The 23,227-nt window shown below is 39.2% G+C and overlaps 1 protein-coding gene across 1 annotated transcript in view; it reads left to right on the top strand.

Annotated features, from left to right (window-relative positions):
• CFAP58 (cilia and flagella associated protein 58) overlaps window positions 1–23,227 on the top strand; it is a 90,941-nt gene that overhangs the window by 20,283 nt on the left and 47,431 nt on the right. Inside the window, exons 9-11 of the mRNA XM_032490978.1 lie at window positions 1,547–1,738; window positions 18,884–19,045; window positions 19,855–20,001. Of these exons, the coding sequence (XP_032346869.1) occupies window positions 1,547–1,738; window positions 18,884–19,045; window positions 19,855–20,001 (501 nt within the window). The remainder of the gene's footprint in view (window positions 1–1,546; window positions 1,739–18,883; window positions 19,046–19,854; window positions 20,002–23,227) is intronic.

The raw sequence follows: 23,227 nt of genomic DNA, 5'->3' as shown, positions 1-23,227 counted from the left end.
ATGAGGTGCCTCATGGAACCAGCCCAAGGATACAGCCGGGCCTCAGGAATGGATAGGAACCTGACCTCACATTCTTGGGATGCACAGAAAGCCCTCTCTCTCCACCACTAGACTTCCAGCTGAGTTGTTGCCTCATTTCTTCCTTGCAGTGAAGATTGTCTCACTCGGTTTCCCAGTCCATATGGCAGAAAAAAGCTGTTACCAACAGCTCCCAACTTTACATCTACCAAGTAAAAAAAATCCAGAGGCCCTATTTCTAAAGCCACTGGCTCCATTCAGCTGTGGCTGGAGAAGCAGACCCTCTAGCGTGAGCATGGCTGCCAGAACTGCACCCTATTAATTCTGTGTTTCAGGGGAACAACCTGGCTTCTTGGGCAGCCAACCCAAGGCATTTCCATTTCAGTATCAGAAATCACCAGTGCAGCTTTTAAAAAAAAAAAGTATGTGCCTGGGTTCCATCCCAGATCCACTGAATCAGAAATCTCTGGAGTTGGGACATGAGCATCTGTGTTTTTTAAAAACCTGGGTTAATTCTTTTTCTAAAGTGGTAAAATACACATAAAACACAGTTTACCATTAGTGACATTTACTATGGTCAGTGTTGTGCAAACATCACGATTATCTAGTTCCAGAACATTTTCATCACCTCAAAAGGAAACCTTGTATTCATCAGGCAGTCACTTCCCACTGCCTCCTCCTCCCACCCTTGACCACTACTAATCTGCTTTCTGTTTCTGTGGATCTGACCGTTCTGGATGTTTATATAACTGGAATCATACACTATATGACTTTATATCTGGCATCTTTCACTCAGATAATGTTCTGAAGCTTTAATCATGTTGTACCGTGTATCAGTACTTCATTCATTTTTATGGCTGAGTAATATTCCACTGTATGGCTGTAGCACATTTCGTCTATTTATTCGAGAGTTGATGAACATTTGGGCTATTTTCACCTTTTGTGAATAGTGCTACTCTGAACATTCATGCACAAGTTTTTGTTTGAACACCTGCTTTCAGTTCTTTTGAGTAGACACCCAGGAGTGATATTGTTGGATCATAGGTACATTATAGGTATCTGTATTTTTAATTAGCTGGGTTTATTTTACTTTGTAGTCAAAGACTGTGTTTCACAATGAGGTTTATTTGTTCTAACGTCACAGGAAAGTGGCTAGAGCTGATATGGAGGTTGACTTCAGGGTCAGCTAGCCTTGGATTCAAATCTTAGTTCTGTCATTCCGCTCTTGTATGAACTTGTAGGCAAGTAGCTTAATTTCTCATTCTCAGTTTCCTACACCTAATATGGGAGCAATACAGTGCCCACTTCCTATGATGTTGTCTCTTTGTGCATTTATATGTGTGTTTATAGCGCCCTGTGCAAAATTAACATAACAAGCTCTTAATAAGCTGTAGAAATGCGATTATTTTTATTCACCCCCACCAAACAATGCAACTAATTTGTTTTAGGATTAAGGCAGGGAGTAAATTTAACTGCAAAACCCCAAATATTTTGAGTAATGGGGCTGCTCTATTGTCCTGTTTTTTAGAATATGCTTAAGGCAGTCAGTAATACCCAGAAACAGATAGATCTGGTAAAGCTCCATGAACAAGCCAAGAGGAACCTGGAGGAAGAAATCCAGAACTACAAAGATGAAGCACAGAAGCAGAGAAAGATCATCTTTCAACTGGAAAAGGAGCGAGACCGGTACATCAATGAAGCCAGTGACCTTACCCAAAAGGTAAGCCACCCTTTGAGGGTGGGGGTCGAGCACCGGCACATCCTTTCTGATTGTCACACTTCTGATTGCCTCACACTGTTGCAAAGACGAATTACTCAGATTTCAGCTTGTGGTTCATGTGCTGATTTAAGATAGTGGGAAACAAGTTTTTCTAGGAAATCAGCTTCTTCCTGTTTAGACTAAATAAATGTGGAACAGATATTTGCAGAATAGAGGTTTGGAGGAGCATCTATGCATCTGCTCCGTCTAGCTCTGGCCGGACATGTCTTCCTTGGAAAGACCCCTAGAGATCCTCATACCCCTGGTTGGGAGCCTTTGGAATACAGCATATTTCTCTTGTGACTTACTCATTTAAGAAGCCCCACTGATTGATTTACTGACTCTGAGAGGACTCGTTGTAGGTTCAGACACTCATGTTCTCTAGCTCAGCTGGCCTGTTAGCCTTTGTATCAGTCAGATTGAGTTGTAACAAATAACTCTCAAATCTCAGTGGTTTATAGCAACACATCTATTTTTTGCTCATCTAAGTGGCCTTTGAGTGTCAGCCACAGCCCTGCTCACATCCTCTTCATCCAGACTGGCTCCATTGGGATGTGCTGGCCTCTCACAGAGGGAAAAGTGTAGTAGTGGACCTTTGATGTGCTCAGAGCTCCCGCTGGCAAGGGAGGGACACAGGGCCTGTACACTCAAATCCCATTGGCCAAAGGAAGTCACGTGACCAAGCCTTACATCCCTGGGCAGGGGTATGATAGTACTAGGGGTTGGGCTCTGCCTGGTGAGATAGCGAATATATCTGATGTATAATCTGTGCAGCCTCCTACTTCTCCTTCCTGACAGTCAGTATCTCTCCACTCCAGCTGCCCTCACACTATCAGGGCTGTTAAAAATTCCAGTGTGATCTCATTATTACTCCCTGCCTTACAAACCTCTACCATATCTCAGCAACCTGAAGCAGTGCTTCCTAATTTATTTTGCATCACAGCACACAAAGAAAATTCCATGTCTATAGCATGTGGGAATAAGGGGGATGAGACTGAGCAAGTCTGGAGGGAACTAACCAGGGCTGCCAGCTGCCCAGGTATTACCTGACCATCCTGTGGGTAGAGTGAATTGGTATTTTGGTAGATTCCTGCAACCTGTGTAACCCATGCAAGACACAGAAATTGGTGTTCTCTAATTTACGAGACAATGTCCAAGCTCTTTGTTCTCCCTGGAAAGTCCTTCCTTCCCTTCTCTGCATGGAAAACTCCTATTCATGCTTCAGTACTCAGCTCTAATGCTCATCTCTGGGGTCAAGCCTGCTGTGACTCCCTAGGCAGAGCTAGTCATGTCCTACTTTATGGGTCTGTGGATCCCTCTGGAATGGCACTTATCTTCTTGTGTAATTATTTATTTGTATCTTCGTATTCCCTACTTTCTGTTGAGCTCAAGGGCTTTATCTCATTCTTTTCTTCATTTTCAGCATTCTAGTAAATAGTAGGCACCAGAAAGTATTTGTTGAACAAATGGAGAGAGAATGAGTGATGGAAAGAATGCCGCCACTGATTTTAATATAGGGTTGTATATTTCTCTGTTTCCTTGTGTAAAAGAGATACTGGTACCAAGTTTTGCTGGTAACTGTTTTTCACAATTTCTGATGTTTAACTGCACAAGGTTACTTAGTATCTCACCTAAATAATTGAAGCACAAGTTCTTAAAATATTATTTATCAACTACAATTTTTCTCTTACTTAACCCCTGACAGCATATATCAGTTGCTATAGCAACCTGTGTCATCTCTGGACTTCTTATTATAAACATATATGTCCTTTTGACACCTCCCTGTATTTCTTTCTTTCTTTACACACACACACACACACACACACACACACACACACCCCTCATTCCCACAAGCAGGAAGTTCCCTTTCCTGCATTCTATTAATAAGTTGAGGGCTGGGGAAAGTGTCATGAAACTGATATTTTCATCAACTTCTAAAGAGAGATGTCCCAAGTTTATCCATTTGACCCAGCAATTTCTTTTGTAAAAACTGAATCTATGAAAAAATAAGAATGCAGAGATTTTCAGAAAAGAATATTCTTCAAAATAAATTGTGCAAATTTGATGGGTACCAGTAAAATCGTGTTTGAAAAATATTTTTTTAAATGGGGAACATGGTCACAATATGAATCTGATAAAAACAAAATGCAAAATTATTTATTTGGTTTGACCCCAGCTTTTTCTGTGTGCAGAGGAAAAGGATTGGAAGCATGCAGCATGGGATGGTTGGGAAGCTTAAATAAGGAAATATCTGTAAAGTATTTAGAACAATCTTTGGTGCATAGTAAGTGCTATATAAATGTTTCATAAGTAAGCAAATAAATAAATAAATAAGCAAATAGATAAGTAAATGCGTTTGTCATAAATAGTCCAGAATTTTCTTCCAAGTGGCAGTTGAATGCAGTTATTCTCAACTCTTTTGTTAAATGTCAGTAAGGTGCAGACATAGATGAAAGTTTTTAACAGGATCAAACACTAAGACTGACATAAAGCCTGATGCTAAAATAGAAGAAGAGAGAATGGATGAGAATTTTAAAGCCAACAGAGGGGAACTGAGAAAATCTTCCTGGACCTTAACCTTATGATCCCAGAATTTGCTTCATCATAAAGAGGACCTGAGGGATAGGTAGGTATGGCTCAGTGGTAGAGTGTGTGCTTAGCATGCATGAGGTCCTGGGTTCAATCCCCAGTACCTCCATTTCTAAAATAAATAAATAAAACCAATCCTACCCCCCTACTAAAAAAAAAAACCACCCAAACATAAAAAAACCAAAGAGATGGCCCAAGGACAGCTAGAAAGATGCATCTCCCATCTGGACTCTCTTCCCTGACTCCAGGTCCGCACTATCCAAGAACTGACCAGGTGTCACTCCACCCTCCTACCTGTTCTTCCCAGCTGGTTGGGCAAATACAGCAAACCCAGTGAACAAGTGGGCAGGCTGTGGGGGAACTGGTTGGGGCCCAGTGCATTCTGGGGATGGTGGCTTAGGAGTGTGACAGGGCAGAGAGAATCACTCCTGGGAGTGGAGCAAACTAGGAATTACAGTTTTCCATAGGCTGCATCAGCTCAGAGTGACAGGTAATAAGCAATTGGACCCAGGGCTCCAGCCATATCCCTAAATGAAAGACTACTGGAGATTGGGAGGTGGACTGAGCTGTGCACATCACTGTGTTTCCAGCTGTAGGTGTGAAAGTGGATTCTACCACCATCCTGAGGTACTAAGAGTTGGACCTACCTTAATAGTGCCATTCCTAGGTTTCTGTAAATCCTGTGTTGCTCAGGGATGAATAAGGGGAAAACACCAGCTTCATGAGGCCTATGAAAAAAAATAATCTTGGAACCAGAGAAAGAGAATGGCCTCTGAAAGCCCCAGGGTAACAGCCCGGCTCTGAAAGGTCCTCCATGACCAGATATTTATGTTGAAGCCTTTGAAACAGCCATTTTTGGAAGCAGAGTACAGTTGACTCTCAGTGATTGCCTAAGGTTCAGCCTAATAGAAGAAAATGCAGAGAAAAGGTTCAGCTTCCTTCAAAGATTATAAATATACAAAAATCAGTGCCAGGTTTCCTCTAATGGAAAGAACAGTTTCTGTTTAGCAAAATCCCTCGATATTTGTGTTTGTTTGAAAGATGAGGTCCAATGAACCAGAGAGGGAGCAAAGTAAGGTAAGAAAAGTAACAGCAATTGGGAAGGGGAGTCGAGTGGTGAGCAGGAAATGGGGGGAGAGACAAGAGGATGAGAAAGGAACACAAACAACACTGGCATCCAGGCAGTAGGCTGGGCTCTTCTGGAAGACACGACCAGTTCCCAGGGCAGGAATGACTGAGGAATTGCTGAGAGCAGGGGTGTGCAATAGCTGATTTTAAGTTCTTTACTGTGCTCTGTACCTGCAACCTCTAGTGACAATCTGCTACATCAACCCTGTGACCGGATTGCAGTTTGTGGGGACAGGAATGGGATGGTGAGGGATGTAAGGTACTACATCCTAGAAAAGGGACAGAACATCCAAGAGAGAAGTGCCAAATGAGAATCCAGAATTCTGTGGAAACAGGAACTCGAAACCACAGTAAATAGGAGAAATACAGCCACTTTAAGAATTCTTGGAGTTAGGTGGGATGCTAGATTTCCTAGCACAGAGAATGGAGATTCTGGACTTTCTGTTGTGTGGTTAAGAACAGGGTGACCCCAGTAGGGCACAGGATTGTCGTCTGGGTTTAAGTCCAAGATGACATTACTTCTAAGATAAAGCAAAGATGGAATGAAAAGAAAGTGATAGATAAAATAAGGAACAATTGAGGAGAGACTAAAACACACAAAAACCCAAACCAGACCAAAGCAAACAATGACAGATTTAAAATGTACAATGAGGTTAGTAAGGAACAGAACTGATGTGAAGCAACATGGATGGACCTGGAGATTGTCATTGTAAGTGAAGCAAGCCAGAAAGAGAAAGGAAAATACCCATATGATATCACTCATATGTGGAATCTAAAAAAAAAAAAAAAAAGCCGCTTCTGGTCATCGCCTCCCAGACATCTTATATGCCAAAGTGCATTTTTTATAATGATTCCCTACCTACAATTTCTTAGCTCTCTGCTTATTTGCCTATAACAGTGTCAAGCAAAGCTCTTCTAGACAGAGGTTCCAAGAAATGAATAATAATGTGCTTTCAAGGGCTTAGAAGGAAGTGAAGTTAGGAAAAGTTGATCAAAGAAGTATTGTTCACTGAATAGGTACTTCATGATAAAATGAAGCTCCTGTTTCTTCAGTATTAATATGAAATTTTATGCCGAGTGTCTTTATTGGGTAGAATCCTGGAGAGGTCCCTCAAGGGGACATATACAAATTATAAACTTTTTGTGTTATAATAAGAAAATGTATTATGGATCACTGTTTTCCTACAGAACATAGTTTGATGCATAGAATCTATTATGACATAATATTAACCTATCATGATAATCTATTAACATTTATTAAATGATTAAATTATGATATGCTAGGTACTTATATGATGCCACAAATATATATTTTCTCACTTATATCTTGGTAATAGCCCTCTGAGGCAGACAATATATCCCCCATTTTATACTATAATATGTTATTAAAAACAGATAGGGAAACAGACATGCCTCTCTAGATTTTAGCTAGAGGTTAAAATAAGAAAGTAAGAAAAATAGAGATGACTTAAAGTTCCACATGTCCGGGCACCTAGGTGTTTTTTTTCCCAGAGAGTGAGTTTTCTAGTTTCATTATGGAGGTAAAGGCATTGTCAGCATCCAAATCATTGCCATCAAGTCAGAAAAACTTATTTGAAAAGTTTATTGTACTGATATTTCATCAAATGCACGTTAAATGATTCTAAAGTCAATGACCTACTTTCTCAGCCTGCCTTAGTCTATATGATGTTTTGACTATGGCTGCAGATTTCTAGCATGCGTTATTGATTTTTATCTCAGTCTTATTTCTATTGGCAGGTTATGTTAACAGAAAAAGAAAAGGTAGTAGGTTATGAACTGAGTCTGTACCCTCCTAGTGCAAAGTAAGCATTTTATGGGCTCCTCTGAAGCAGGCCTCCATATGCTAGGATCTCCAACTCTCTGGCTGTAACAAAACTTATTATATTTGGATGTGATTTATCTCATGAGTTGGTTTGAGGTATCTAAAGTGTAATCAATTAATTAAGCTCCAGCCCCATAGCTGGCATTCCACATTCTCTGATATACCCTTTTAAACTGGGGACATTTTGCTGGCAAAGAGTTTTGCTCCTACTTAACTCTCCACACACTATGAATTTTCAGGATTTGAATCTCTATGTGACCTTGGTTTGAATGATTTCCCTCAAAACAATTTGAGTCCCAATACTTAGAGCTAAATTGCTTTGTGAATTGTCTTTTCCTTTCATTTCAATACTTTAAAAAATTTTCATTGTCATTTAAATGAAATCCCCTTGACCTTTTTGGGATCATGATGGGTTCCTATTACTCCCAACCTCAAGAATCCAGAAGCAAGTTTGATTTTGTGCACTGTTGTTTACAGAAAGATGGACCCTGCTAGCTGGGTTCCCCAAAAAGAAATGCCCTCGGCTATATCCTTTCTCCGGAGCATTATTCTGTCTGTGCAAAGGATTATTCTTGTTACATTATATCTCAAAGTGAGTGAACAACCAATTTTTTTTCCTTTCTCTGATGTGCTTTTTGATATTCTGAATGCTGATGATGGTGTTTAAAGTGTTTTCAGTCTATTCATTTCACTGACCCCAAAGAGGGTGATCATGTCCCCTCTTTATTATTATTATGCTAAAATGATGCCTTTCTTTTAAAAAAAATCCAACAAGTAATAAATCTAGTAATGGGTATCTTTTTTAGATTTCATATTTATTCCTAATTTATACATTTTAGTTACTGGCGATGTTACCTTAAAAGGCCACCTGCTACTCATTTTTTAATAATTCTAAAGATGTAGATCAAAGAAATGATAGAAAAAGGAATGAGATTTCTTTGCATTTCATATCTATCCACATGCCTCTTATCCAGACCTGCTTGTCCCAGATTTCCTAATTTTGTTCCTTGCAGGCTCCCAACCAATGATGCAAGCCATTCATCACTGGGTCTGCTTATAATCTTATCTCGGGCCATTTTCTTTCCACACAAAGTGGACAATAGCAATTAGTAATGATAAAACAGTAAAAGCATATGAAAATTCTTTGTACAATTCTGGTTGCATGAATTTAAAAAGTTGGTTGAAAGAGATAATTTTCTCAAAAATCACATCAAGCACACATAAAGGCTCGACTCAAGGAGAAACAGAAAACATAGAAAGATCAGTAATTATGGAAGCCACCAAAAAGGCTGAGAGAGAATTAGCTCCAGCACTGTCACTGGCAGCCTAATGATTTTAGAATTGAGTTCTTTCAGACTTGTAAGAATCAGATAATTCTCAGGCTATATAAATTTTTTATGTGTGGATTTAGAAAAAGTGTTCCTCATATGCCATGTATTCTTTGGGGGTAATACTGGTGGGCATTGCTGTATGGGCATAACCCATGCCTTCTGCTGTGATGATGAATAAAGATTCCAGGCCGAGGAGAGAGCTTGGGGTCCAAGGGGAGTCCTTGGTTGGGTTGATTGAGGAACAAGAAGGAACAGGTAGTTCTCACAAATTACATAAATCCCAAATATTAATTTCTTGGATAAGGTGTGTCAGATCATCTTCAGAAACTGTCCATTAACCTCTCAGTGTTTAATTCTCTTATAACACCCTGTGCAGGTCTCAGGTTATTGGTTGCATTCATTCCTTGATTATCCATTTCATGGTGAAGTCATCTCACTAGAGGTGAACTTGATTATAGGGATTGAGTCTTCTTCTTCTTCTTTACATCACTAGTACTTTTACAGTGTCCACCACAGATAGGCCATCAATGTCTGTTCATTGAATGAATGAATAAGTGGGTGAGTAGATGAATGAGTGAACAGAAGAATATTGCGCTCACTTTATGAAATGAGCAGAAATCTTGATACTAAAATAGAACCAAAAAGAAAAATCTAGACTTATGTCACTTAGTACGCAGCATCCTAAATGTAATTCAGTACATTATAAGAGAATCATCCAGTATGACCAAAGAGAGTTTATCCTGAAACCTCAAGGATAGATGTCTATTAAGGAAACTATTGCTGGCAGTATGGAAATGCAAAGTGTTACAACCATTTTGGAAAGCAATCTAGCAATACCTATTAAAGTTAAAAATGTATATGTCTTTTGAGTCAGATAACTAATCGTGGGAATCCATCCCAACAGAAGTGAAAGAACAGGTGCATAAGGACATATGTATAAAAATGTTTATTACAGGATAGTTCAGAGTGGCAAAAAAGTGGAATCCAAGTGAATGCCCATCAGAGGAGAAGAGCTGAGTGTATGATGGTTCACCCACACTTTAGGGTGTTATCCCCCCTTTAAAGACAATGAATTAGAGCTACTGTACCTGATTTCCACCAAGTATTATTGAGTGATTAAAAGCAAGTTGCATGAAAGTGTATAAGCAGATCCCATTTTGCTAAAAAATAAAAACCACACCCAAAAGGCAAAATGAAGAGAGACAAACAAATCCCTGTATCTGTATATTGACTAGTTGAATAGCGGTGAACGCTATTACTTCTTTTGACTTCAGTTTCCTTCTTTGTAAAATTGGGGTGATAATAATGCACATCTCATAGGATTTTTGTGAAGATTAAATGACTTAATGCATATAAAATGCCTGGTAAACAGAAAATACTTAAGAAATATTAGCTATTTTGATGATGATGATATTAGTAGACCTAAATAGAATATGCAGAATTCAAAGAAAAATACGGACGAATACATCTAGATTGTTAACTTGGTTACTTTATGTGTCAATGAGGGCCTGATATAGGTTGAAGGGAGAAGGAAGGTCCAAGTAAATAAGGAAAATAAAATAAATAAATACATATTATGCATTTATTTAAAATTATGACACATGGAACTATGTATAAAGGAATAAAATGAAAGTATCCGTGAAAGGAAACATTTATTACTAAGTATATCAAATCAATAGGCCCAATAATATAGTGCAAAATAGTACATGCGAAAAGGCATTTACTCAAATTTAATCCCATCCCTCCTGAAATACGTCAAAGAAAACTTTGAAAGGTAGTTGTTTAAAGATATAAAGGAAGAGAAGCTAGATGGCGGAGTAGAAGGATGCTCTTAGCTCACCCTCTCCCACAAATAGACCAAAACTCACATCTACAGATCCACTCAGCCAACCAGAGCACCTGTTGAACTCCGATAGAACATCGCCCTCTTCAAAAGACAAAGACGCCAAAAATATGGTAGGAGAAAAGGAAAAAAGAAAGAAGAAAAAGCAAAACAGTGCGGGACCGATCCCGTGGGGAGGGAGCAGCAAAGGAGGACTAGCACTCGTTCACTGGGTCTCCCCCTCCAACAGAGAGGCCAGTGGGACAGAAGGGGAGCCTCCGAGGCTCAGATCTGCCTGGAGCACCCATTGACCGACAGAACCAAATTAAACAGGCACAAAGGGTCCCTGCGATACCCAGTCTGAGACGCGAGCTGGCAGCCAGGGGTCGGGATAGGCTGCCCGAGCCAGGGGGAGGACTGGGGCAGCTGCACTGAGGCAGCCACTGGGGACCGCAGGGGGTTTCACATTGTGGCTGGGAGGGGATACAGAGCAGAACAACTTGGGCCCCCCACAAATTATAGGGGAAAGAAAGCAAAGCAACACTGCTGGTGTGCCCTGGGGGGAGGGGCGCCATAACCTTTGTCTCCTCAGACCTGCTGTGCCATTACTGGCGCTACTCGCAAGAAGAGAAGCGGGGCGCAGCCAGAGCCACCTTCTCCTCCTGTGTGCAGTGCTCGGGCGGGGGCCAGGCTGAGACCTGAATCCACACCTGGTGGCACCACAACCACCTGAGCAGGACTGAGATTTGTTTACAGCCCGAGGCAGATAGGATCTTTCTGCCCTGGTACCTCGGAGAACTTGCCACCAAGACAAACAAGGAGCTGAGTTATGGAACAGAGCAGGGGTGGAGCGGGGCGGTTCCACGGTCTTCCCCAAGCCCGCCTATGGAGTGCCGACCCCAGACGGAGCAGGCAGCTGCACGGAGCAGCGAAGCGACCAGTGCCAGGAGAGGGCGGGTGGCCACCCGCCTTCCTGGCAGGAATGCAGCACCTGACTGCGGTGCTGGGAGGGGGCACTGTCCACCCGCCTGCCTCCCATGGAGCGCAGCATCTGACTGCTGCATCTGGAGGGGGAATGACCCGCCAGCCCACCTCGAAGGAGAGCAGCACCTGACCCAGTGTTGGGAGGTGGTGCAATCTTCTTGCAGACAGGCACTGGGAGCAGCATAGACAAGTGTGCCATGGAGGGCCTCTGGAAAGAGCAAGCTGAGTTCACAAAACAGGGCGAAGACAGAAAGACTTCTCGATAAAACCATTAAGAGTGCACAGTCTCCAGGAGAACACATCTTTTTTTTTTTTTTAATCTGTTTTATTTTGTTACCTTTTTAATCTTTACTTTTTAAACGGTTGTATATGTTTACAGTTTTAATCCCTTTAAAATTTTTCTTTTAAAATCTTTTTATTATTATTTTAAAAAATCCACCTCATTTCATTTTTAATTATCTTGGTTTTGATCTCCTGTTATTGATTATGCAAAGGTGTCAAATATTGTTTTCTGATCTTTTCTACTTTTTTTAAGGTTTTCAAAAGACGTCTCAACTTAATTGCTATTCTGCTTCAACTTGCTCTTTTATTATTGATTGTACACTGTTTTCAAACCTTTTTTATCTATTCTTTTAAAATTCTCTCTCTCTTTTTTTTTTAAGTTTTATTCTGGCATAGGCTTTAGATAGATAAATAAATAAACTCCTTAAGGACCACAAAATATAACTGATACTCCTTAAGCCAAAGTGCTAGAGAGATATGAGCAATATGAAGAAGCAGAGGAACCATTCCCAATTAAAAGAGCAAGAGAAATCCCCTGAAAGCACAATCAATGAAATAGACATTGATGGCCTATTAGATCAAGATTTCAAAAAAGGAATGATCAAAGTACTGAAGGAACTAAAAGAGATAGTGTTTAGAGATATAAAATATGTCAAAAATGAAATAGAAGCTATAAAGAAGAGCCAAGTAGAATTGGTAAACTCATTGGCTGAAATGAGAACTGATCTAAAGGCTGTACAAAGCAGGCTAGGTAATGCAGAGGAAAAAATAAGTGACCTAGAAGACAGGACAACAGAAAGCACCCAATCAGAACAGCTGAGAGAAAAATGTAAAACAATATAAGGGACCTATGGGATAATATAAAGTGTGCCAATCTATGCATAATAGGGGTTCCAGAAGGGGAAGAAAGAGCAAAGGGGAATTAAAAGGTATTGGAAGAAATCATGACTGAAAACTTCCCAAACTTAAAGAAGGAATCAGATATCCAAGTACAGGAGGCTCAGAGGGTCCCAAACAGGAAGAACCCAGACAGACCTACACCAAGACGTATCATAATCAAGATGGCCAGAGTCAAGGATAAAGAAATGATCCTAAAGGCAGCAAGAGAAAAACAAAGAGTGAGTTACAAGGGAACCTCCATAAGGCTCTCAGCTGATTTCCCTACACAAACACTACAGGCCAGAAGGGAGTGGCAAGATATATTCAAAGTCCTGAATGAAAAAAAGGTGCAGCCTAGGATACTCTATCCAGCAAGGCTAGCCTTTAGAATAGAAGGAGAGAGAAAGAACTTCACAGACAAGCAAAAACTAAAAGAGTTTAGCAACACTAAACCCATGCTACAAGAAATATTGACAGGTCTACTCTAAATAGAAAAGAAGCAGGATGCTACAAAAATGAGAAATTCATAACTGGAAAGGTGATAACTAGAAAGGTGATAACTGCCATGAATTACAAAAAGAATAAACACAGAATTGTAAAAGAAGACATCTAAATCATTAAGAGTGGGAGAGGGAAGCAAGAAAATAAATATGTATTTTTTCTTCTTCTTTTTTTTTTTTTTAAATTTTTGTTCTTGGTAGGATGGGTTTGAGATTATATTTCTATCTGTTTAGTACAAACAATTATAGTAATAGATTAATAGACTTACAAAAAAGGGTAACCACAAGCCAAAAACTTACAAGTGAGTCACAAAAACTAAATAAAATCCAAGATAATACAAAGGAAAATAACCAAATCACAAAAGGAAGAAGAAAGGAATAAAGAGGAAATACAAATCAACTGCAAAAATAAGTTCAAAATGGCAATAAACACACATCTATCATTAATTACTGTAAATTTTAATGGACTAAATGCTCCAGTCAAAAGACGTAGAGTGGCAGACTGGATAATAAAGCAAGAACCTTCAATATGCTGCATACAAGAGGCCCACTTTAGGGAAAATGACACATATAGATTGAGAGTGAAAGGATGGAAAAGGTTATTCCATGCAAATGGAAAAGCCAAAAAAGCAGGTATAGCAGTACTGATTTCAGACAAAATAGACTTCAAAACAAGGGCCATAAAGAAAGATAAAGAAGGACATTTTATAATGATTAAAGGAGTAATACAAGATGAGGATATTACAATCATTAATATATATACATCCAACATAGGAGCATCTAAGTACATAAAACAACTACTAACAGAGATAAAAGGGGAAATTGATGGGAATACAATCATTGTCAGAGATTTTAACACTGCATTAACATCACTAGACAGATCTTCCAGACAGAAAATAAAAAAGGCAACAGAGAAATTAAATAATACAATAGAAAAATTAGATTTGATGGATATTTTCAGAGCATTACACCCCCCAAAAATAGGATATATTCTTTTCTAGTGCACATGGAACATTTTCTAGGATTAATCATGTACTTGGGCACAAAAGAAGCCTCAACAATTTTAAGATAGAAATTATCTCAAGCATTTTTACTGACCACAATGCCACGAAACTAGAAATCAACTACAGAGAAACAAAGGAGAAAAAAAAAGGATAGCATGGAGATTAAACAACATGGTATTAAAAAAACCAATGAGTCAATGATGCAGTCAAAGTTGAAATTAAAAAATACTTTGAGACAAATGAAAATGAAAACACAACCACACAAAATTTATGGGATGCAGCAAAGGCAGTGCTAAGAGGGAAGTTTATAGCATTACAGGCCTTCCTCAAAAAAGAACAATCTCAAATAAACAATCTAACCCACCAGCTAAAAGAACTAGAAAAAGAAGAGCAAAAACACCCAAAAGTCAGCAGAAGGAAGGAAATAATAAAGATTAGGGAGGAAATAAATAAAATAGACATTAGAAAAAATCAATCAAACCAAAAGCTGGTTTTTTGAAAGAGTAAATAAAATCGACAAACCTCTGGCCAAACTCACAAAGAAGAAAAAAGAGAGAGCACAAATAAGCAAAATAAGAAAGGAAAATGGAGAAATTACAACAAATAACATAGAAATACAGAATATCATATGAGAATGTTATGAAAAACTATATGGAACCAAACTGGATAACCTAGAGGAGATGGACAAGTTTCTGGAAACATACAGTCCACCAAGACTGCATGAAGAAGAAACTGACCATTTGAACAAACCAATCACTAGAAATGAAATCGAATTAGCAATAAAAAACTTCCCTACAAATAAAAGTCCAGGACCAGACGGCTTCACCAGGGAATTCTACCAAACATACAAAGAAGAAATCATACCAGTCCTTCTGAAACTCTTCCAGACGATTGAAAGAGAGGGAATACTCTCAAACTCATTCTGTGAAGCCACCATCACCCAGATACCAAAACCAGGCAAAGACATCACCAAAAAAGAGAATTACAGGCCAATATCACTGATGAACATAGATGCAAAAATCCTTACCAAAATACGAGCAAATAGAATCCAACAGCACATAAAAAAGACTATACATCCTGATCAAATGAGGTTCATCCCACGGACACAAGGATGGTTCAACATACGCAAATCAATCAATGTAATACATCACATCAACAAGAGGACAAAAACCGCATGATCATCTCAATAGATGCAGAAAAAGCTTTTGATAAAATTCAACACACATTTATGATAAAAACTCTAACTAAAGTGGGTATAGGGGGAACATATCTCAACATAATAAAAGCTATATATGACAAACCTACAGCCAGCATAGTACTCAATGGTGAAAAACTCAAAAGCTTCGCACTAAAATCTGGGCAAGACAAGGCTGCCCACTATCACCATTCCTATTCAACATAGTCTAGGAAGTCCTAGCTACAGCAATCAGGTAAGAGAAATAAAAGGGATCCAAATTGGAAAAGAAGAGGTAAAAGTGTCACTATATGCAGATGACTTGATACTATATATAGAAAACCCTAAAAGGTCCACACAAAAACTACTAGAAATAATTGAAGAATTCAGCAAGGTAGCAGGTTGCAAGATTAACGTTCAAAAATCAGTTGCATTTCTTTACACTAACGATGAATCAATTGAAAAAAAAAGTAAAGAAACAATCCCCTTTAAAATAGTACCCAAAGTAATTAAATACCTAGGAATAAATCTAATCAAGGAGGTGAAAGAATTATACACAGAAAACTATAAAACACTGATTAAGGAAATTAAAGAAGACTTAAAAAAATGGAAAGATATTTCATGCTCCTGGATTGGAAAAATCAATATTGTTAAAATGGTCACACTGCCCAAGGCAATCTACAGATTTAATGCAATCCCTATCAAATTACCCAGGACATATTTCACAGAACTAGAACAAATCATAATAAAATTTATATGGAACCACAAAACACCTAGAATTGCCAAAGCATTACTGAAGAAAAAGAAAGAGGCTGGAAGAATAACTCTCCCAGACTTCAGACAATACTACAGGGCTACAGTAATCAAGACAGCTTGGTATTGGTACAAAAACAGACATATGGACCAATGGAACAGAGAGAGCCCAAAAATGAACCCAAAAACTATTGTTCAACTAATCTTCGACAAAGGAGGCAAGAATATACAATGGCATAAAGACAGTCTCTTCAGCAAATGGTGCTGGGAAAACTGGACAGCAGCATGTAAAGCAATGAAGCTAGAACACTCCCTTACACCATACACAAAAATAAACTCAAAATGAATCAAAGACCTAAACATAAGACAAGATACAATAAACCTTCTAGAAGAAAATATAGGCAAAACATTATCTGACATACATCTCAAAAATGCTCTCCTAGGGCAGTCTACCCAAGCAATAGAAATAAAAGCAAGCATAAACAAATGGGACCTAATTAAAGTTACAAGTTTCTGCACAACAAAGGAAGCCATAAGTAAAACAAAACAACAACCTACGGAATGGGAGAAAATCTTTGCAAATGAATCTGACAGAGGCTTGATCTCCAGAATAAATAAGCAGCTCTTATGACTTAATAAGAAAAAAACAAACAACCCAATCCAAAAATGGGCAGAAGACCTAAACAAGCAACTCTCCAAGGAAGAAATACAAATGATCAATAGGCACATGAAAAAATGCTCAATATCACTAATTATCAGAGAAATGCAAATCAAAGCTACAATGAGGTATCACCTCACACCAGTCAGAATGGCCATCATTCAAAAGCCCACAAATGACAAATGCTGGAGAGGCTGTGGAGAAAAGGGAACCCTCCTACACTGCTGGTGGGAATGCAGTTTGGTGCAGCCACTATGGAAAACAGTGTGGAGATTCCTCAAAAGACTAGGTATAGACTTACTGTATGACCCAGGAATCCCACTCCTGGGCTTGTATCCAGAAGGAACCCTACTTCAAAATGACACCTGCACCCCAATTTTCATAGCAGCACTATTTACAATAGCCAAGACATGGAAACAGCCTAAATGTCCATCAACAGATGACTGGATAAAGAAGAAATGGTATATTTATACAATGAAATACTACTCAGCCATAAAAACTGACAACATATCACCATTTTCAGCAACATGGATGTTCCTGGAGAATGTCATTCTAAGTGAAGTAAGCCAGAAAGATAAAGAAAAATACCACATGAGATTGCTCATATGTGGAATCTAAAAAAAAAAAACAACATAAATACCAAACAGAAACAGACTCATAGTCATAGAATACAAACTTATGGTTGCCAGGGGGATGGGGGTGGGAAGGGACAGACTGGGATTTCAAAATGTAGAATAGATAAACAAGATTGTACTGTGTAGCACAGGGAAATATATACAGGATCTTGTGGTGGCTCACAGCGAAAGAGAACGTGACAATGAATGTATGTATGTTAATGTATAACTGAAAAATTGTGCTCTATACTGGAATTTGACACAACATTGCAAAATGACTATAACTCAATAAAAAAAAGATTTGCCTAAAATAAAAAAAATAAAGATATAAAGGAAAATATATTAAATAACAGCCATCATTAACTCTGATGGGAAAACGTTAGAAGAGGATTTCTTGGAGTATATTTTCTGGAATACTAATCCCACAAGTGGAATAAAAGGATTCGCTAGTGCAGTGACGTGGGGACATGATGCTCACAGGTAGCCCAAACCTGAATCACAATGATTATCAGGATGGCAAAGGGCTAAGTCCTTTTTGACCTTTAGGTTCTAGGTAAAATGCCTCTTCTTTAGAGGAAACCTCCCTGGCCGTGTTACTTTAAGTACATCCCCTTCCTTCCTTCTCTGTCATACTGCTCTGTTTGTTTCCTTCAACTGTCACCATTAATTAAGAGAAGTCCACTGACATACAGTGAGATAGTCTTAAGAATTTTCTCCTTGTGGTGTTCTAGCTGTTGTTTTATACCATAGCGCCACTGATTTAATCGGCCTTCCTTGCTAAATTTTTTTTTTCTTAAGGAATTTTTGAAGAAGTTTGTCCTTAGAAAATCAGTTTCTGTGGGCATTGCAGCCGAGAGTCATGAGTATGTAATTTCTACTATATGGATTGCTTGTCGAGAGCTATTGGCTGATGGTGGAATTTCGGGCCTCGGTTTTTCATACTTGCAAAAAGGAGGCAGTTACTCTTGGATCTATCTTGCCCAGAAGTGTTTTGTGCACAATGGAACACATTTTTATGAAGCCCTTCGGGTTTCCCTGATGGAGTGAGTTTGACATTGGAAAGACAGCACTATGATTGCTATCAGTGTTCAAAGGCCACTTTTCTTTCTTGTGGTTGACTTTATAAAGCCGTGAGTGTGGCTAAACAGCTAAGTTATCTCTTATCCTTCTTAGTGCTTTGTGTTAAGATCTGTTTAAGCCTGTGCCTTTTTTTTTTCTTTCTTACTTTTTTCGGTGGGTGGCGTGGTCAGGAGAGGTTTTCAGAATCGAAAGAATTTCTTTATTTCTTTACCCTCCTGTGATCACAGAATAACTGTGCTAAGCCTTTGTGCTTGAGCACAACTCCAGCATAGATAAAAATGTTTACCCCTAATCAGCTGGGCTGAGTTTCTGTATTGTACTACAGTGATTATAGCCAGATTTTCTGATTGCTGCCGTTTCTACTAGCTACCATTAGATTAAAACAAAAAAAAATCTCTGTTTTCCCTGAACCAATAACCACAGATAGGATATTTAACCATCTTTATATACTTCTTTCTCTTCCAGGTCCTCATGAACATGGAAGACATAAAAGTCCGTGAGATGCAGATTTTTGACTACAGGAAAAAAATCGCTGAATCAGAGACTAAATTAAAACAACAACAGAACCTGTATGAAGCTGTGAGGTCAGACAGGAATCTGTATAGCAAAAATCTGGTTGAGGCTCAGGTAAAGAGTATAGTTACATCTTTACATTTTGATCCCTCCCCATCCTGGGTTTAAAGCAGTTTCTGTTATCCTAATGGCAGAATTTAGACTAGATCAAGAAAGAGATTTCCTGGAATTTACCTGAAAGAGAAGATCAGTTTCTGCAGAACTATCATATTGTTGGGGAGGGGATAGCTCAGTGGTAGAGCACATGCCTAGCATGCACAAGGTCCTGGGTTCAATCTCCAGAACCTCCATTAAATAAATAAACCTAATTACCTCCGACCTAAAACAAATTGAAAAAAAAAAAAGAACTATCAGATTGTTTGAAATGGAAATGACACAACTTGATCGGATGTGAAGATCATGGTCCTGCTTCTCATTATTGTGTAGAATCGCCAATGTCCTGTTTCTAATTTTTAAAACTGCTGATAGCTACTGTGACTCAAAGGGGAGCAGTGTACTCTTGTCCTTTAATTGCAGAGCTTTGCTTTGTAATCTTTTAGTTAAAATGTTTATTGTGGTTCTAATTCCTTCCTCTATGAGGAATAAAGAGTGTGTGTGTGTGTGTGTGTGTGTGTGTGTGTAGCATATTCATTATGTACACTTTATAGCTATCTCATGAGGATATTTTGAGAGTTAATTCTAGAAAGCACTTTGAGGTTGATGGGCACAAGGTACAAAGGATAGCCCAGTCGTAATTGGTCAAGAGACCAATGTTTGGAGTGAGTCACCCTTAAAAGCTCTTGATTGAGTATGTATTGAATTTCCACAGGGACGGTGATATCTCTCTAATGCACTTTCAAACATTTCTCCTTTCATTTTGTCAGGATGAAATAACAGAAATGAAGAGAAAGTTAAAGATTATGACCCATCAGGTAGATCAGTTGAAAGAAGAAATCTCGGTGAAGGAGTCAGCCCTTGTGAAGCTACATCTGGAACAGCAGCGGATAGAAAAGGAGAAGGAAACGTTGAAGGTACAGATCTCGTAATACAAGCCGTGGACCCACAGTCAATCTATCTGACCCGCTAAGGGCAGGCCCCATGTTTACGAAAGGCAGCAAGGGGGCTAGGAGAACAACCAAGGCACCAGGAGGATGAACTCCACCACCTCCAGGTCAGGCTTCCTTCCAGGCAGGGCTCCTGGGTAGAACGGGGAGGGGCCAGTGGAGTTGCAAAGCACCTCATTTACCTGTGCTGTCTATCATCGCATCAGCGCAAGAGAACCGAGCAGGTCAGCGGCACACAAGGAGTCACGGAGCTCTCAGGCTCACTGCAATCTCTTTGCATTTACAACCCAAGTTCAACCCTTGTGCCCACACCCAACCCTCCCAAGCTCTTCCCTGGGGCTTCTATAAGACAATGCTGGCGGGATCCTTGGTCCCTGTGTCCTGATCACTGTTTATTTCATGTGCAGTGCCTTTTCTGCCTGCCACATCACTAACTACCAGGTGTCAAGCTTTGTCCTCACTTGATTTGCCCTCAACCAGGTTCATGGTTCACCTTACCTCTGTGAGTCTAAGAACTTTGTAGGCACTCCTCCAGGGAATCAGATATATTGTCTTCACATCTATTACTAAGATACATCCTTTTAAATCTGCTAATTTAGAACATTCTGTGTCTACTAATATACTCTTCCCCAAAATACATACCAAATAATTACACCATATCAAATCGTTGAGCCAAATATATGTTTTACTATACACATTCACTAAACCTAATGTGTTTTCCTTTTCCTATGCAGTCCAGTAGATTTCCCTTCTAATCCATTTGACCAAAGAAATAACAAAGGATCTCCTAAGAGAATGATGTCACTTATTTTTTAAAATGTGTATGTTTATGAGCCACTTGTGGGAACTATCTTTAACAAATGAGAGACTGGGTATCTTGTTTTCAGCACATATTAGCTTTCAAAGATAGTTCCTATCTTGAAAATGTGCATTGAGTGTTGGACAGGTTTAATGTCAAATTTCCTTGATTACAAGATTCTTGTGATTGAAATATGCACTCTCAGTTTAATAATAGGTTTTTGTCAACTTAATGATAGGTCTTCATGGAAATAGAACTACTACATTAAATTAAATTAAGGCACATTAGGTTTGAGAAAGATTGAAATGTAACAAAATGCCTTTATAAAAAAGATATGGTAAGTTGATATACTTACCTGCCTAAGATTTTCATCTCCCCAAAAATAATAGAAAATTCTATATTAAGAGTTGTTTATATATTAAAAAACATAAATATATTTTCTAAAATTTGAAAATATCCTACATCTTTGTCCTTATTCTCCTTGTTTGAAAGCATAGTTTTATAGAAGGTAGTTTGTTCCACCTTGGAGTCTGTAGTGGGATGGGGTTTATTTATCATGGGATGAATCAGAAGAATCTTTTTATAAACATTGCTTCACCCATGGGCTTCATGGACCCGTGTTAGCAGCTTCAGTGTAACTCGATTTGGTACATCCTCTCTTTCCTTTCAGAGGATGACACTGATGCTCATCTCTTACTTTCCCAAGCAGTGCTCTTTTCAAAAGATTAATTATTGCTTTATAATTGCTGAAGTCCAAGGTAGACAAAATCCTGCTTTAGAATGAGCAATGTCCTATGCAAAAAGGCAACTATTATTAATTCCTTAGAGCTTGACTTTGGTTAATATTTATTTCACTCACACCCTCCATCATTAGACACCTACACACATAGCTTGAAAGAAGCATCGTAATACAATGAGATAAAAGACTGTAGGCTCCTGTTTTTCGGTCCTGGGCCAGCAGAGTTGGCAGCTGGTGAACATGAAAGATGATTAAAGGGCTTCTGCTCTAGAGAATCTGCTCTAAATGGGGACTCCTAGGTCTGGATAGCTTTGGGTCATCGATTATAGGAAGATGATTGCTTTAGACTTACTGTGAAACTAGGCTGCCTTTTCCCCAGCTTTTCCCATTAAAGCAAGAATTAAGAACAGACAAAGGATGATTCCTTGATTTATTATTTGAGGTTATCCAAGGGTGACTTGCAGTGGTGCTTCAACTGGATAATTTTGGCCTATCATTAAGCCCGTTTGACATTCTTTAGAAAAATATGACAGCTCAAATGTTCAGTTTCAGCCTCTTGACTTTTTTAGCCTCAAATATGAATCACGTTTACAGAGGTCCCTGGATTTCATGCATCTAAAGTTTGCAAACCAAAACCCTGGAGGGAAGGGCAAATTTGCTAGTGACTCTGCCCCACCAGAGGCATGTAGCTTGTTACTGTGAGTTCCCCGAAGCTATATGGGCACATAATCTTCCCTGGGACGGCAATTCTTCACCTGTTTGGTAGACTGAAAGATGCTTTTTGATGGGACAACTCAATTTACTACTTCTCCAAGCCTGACAGACAAGCAGTTGTCCTTAATAGGTCATCCTCATCCTCATTCATCCCCCTTAAAAGAAAAATCTTGCTCCTTCCATGTTTCTTTTCCTTTTTTGGTTGTTACCAGGCTCTACTGACTCCTCAGGATCTTAGACATCGTCAGCACATTTTGGTTATGACAGAATGTCAGTGGTTCTTTGTAGACATTGCTGCATCTGTGTTCATCTGCCCATTCTGTCCCAGTCTTGTTTCATCAGCACTGAAGGGGCCATCTCATTTGGAGTGTCTGCCTTCCAGTCCTAACAAGCCCTCAATTCTGTCTCGTCACCTCCCAATCATCCCACATCAATCTGACAGCACTCTGATCCTTGATGAATAATTCAGCATCAAATTCTCTATGTCCAGAGCTCAGCATCACATTAGCAGCTGGCTTCAGGGCACCATATCCCTTTACTTAGCAGACTCTCTAGAATGACATGGTTGGGAACTATTGGTGGGGGTGGTGGGGAGAGAGATGGGGGGGGAAGCCTAATTATTCTCATGGCTAGAAGACTTCAGGAGGTCCTATTTGTTTTGCTAGATACAAACAGATAGATTCTGTGAAACCCAGTTAATGTTGGAATCATGTATGAATGGGTGAAACTCCCTTAAGTATGGTTCTTAAGATAGGATTTATGGATATATGCCAGATTAGAGGATATATGTTCCATAAACACCTGTCACAAAACTATGTAATTGTGGAGGCTGCAACCAAAGAGTGTCCTGACATTGTGTTACAACTTTGTACCACCAGTAACACTTTGATAGATGCGAATACCTCAGGTCCCACCTAGAACATTGCTTGATGAGCTTTTGG

The sequence above is a fragment of the Camelus ferus genome, chromosome 11 (assembly GCF_009834535.1).
Source record: "Camelus ferus isolate YT-003-E chromosome 11, BCGSAC_Cfer_1.0, whole genome shotgun sequence".
NCBI classification, from domain to species: domain Eukaryota; kingdom Metazoa; phylum Chordata; class Mammalia; order Artiodactyla; family Camelidae; genus Camelus; species Camelus ferus.
The sequence above is the reverse complement of the archived record's forward strand: the minus strand, read 5'-3'. Positions and strand labels throughout refer to the sequence as shown.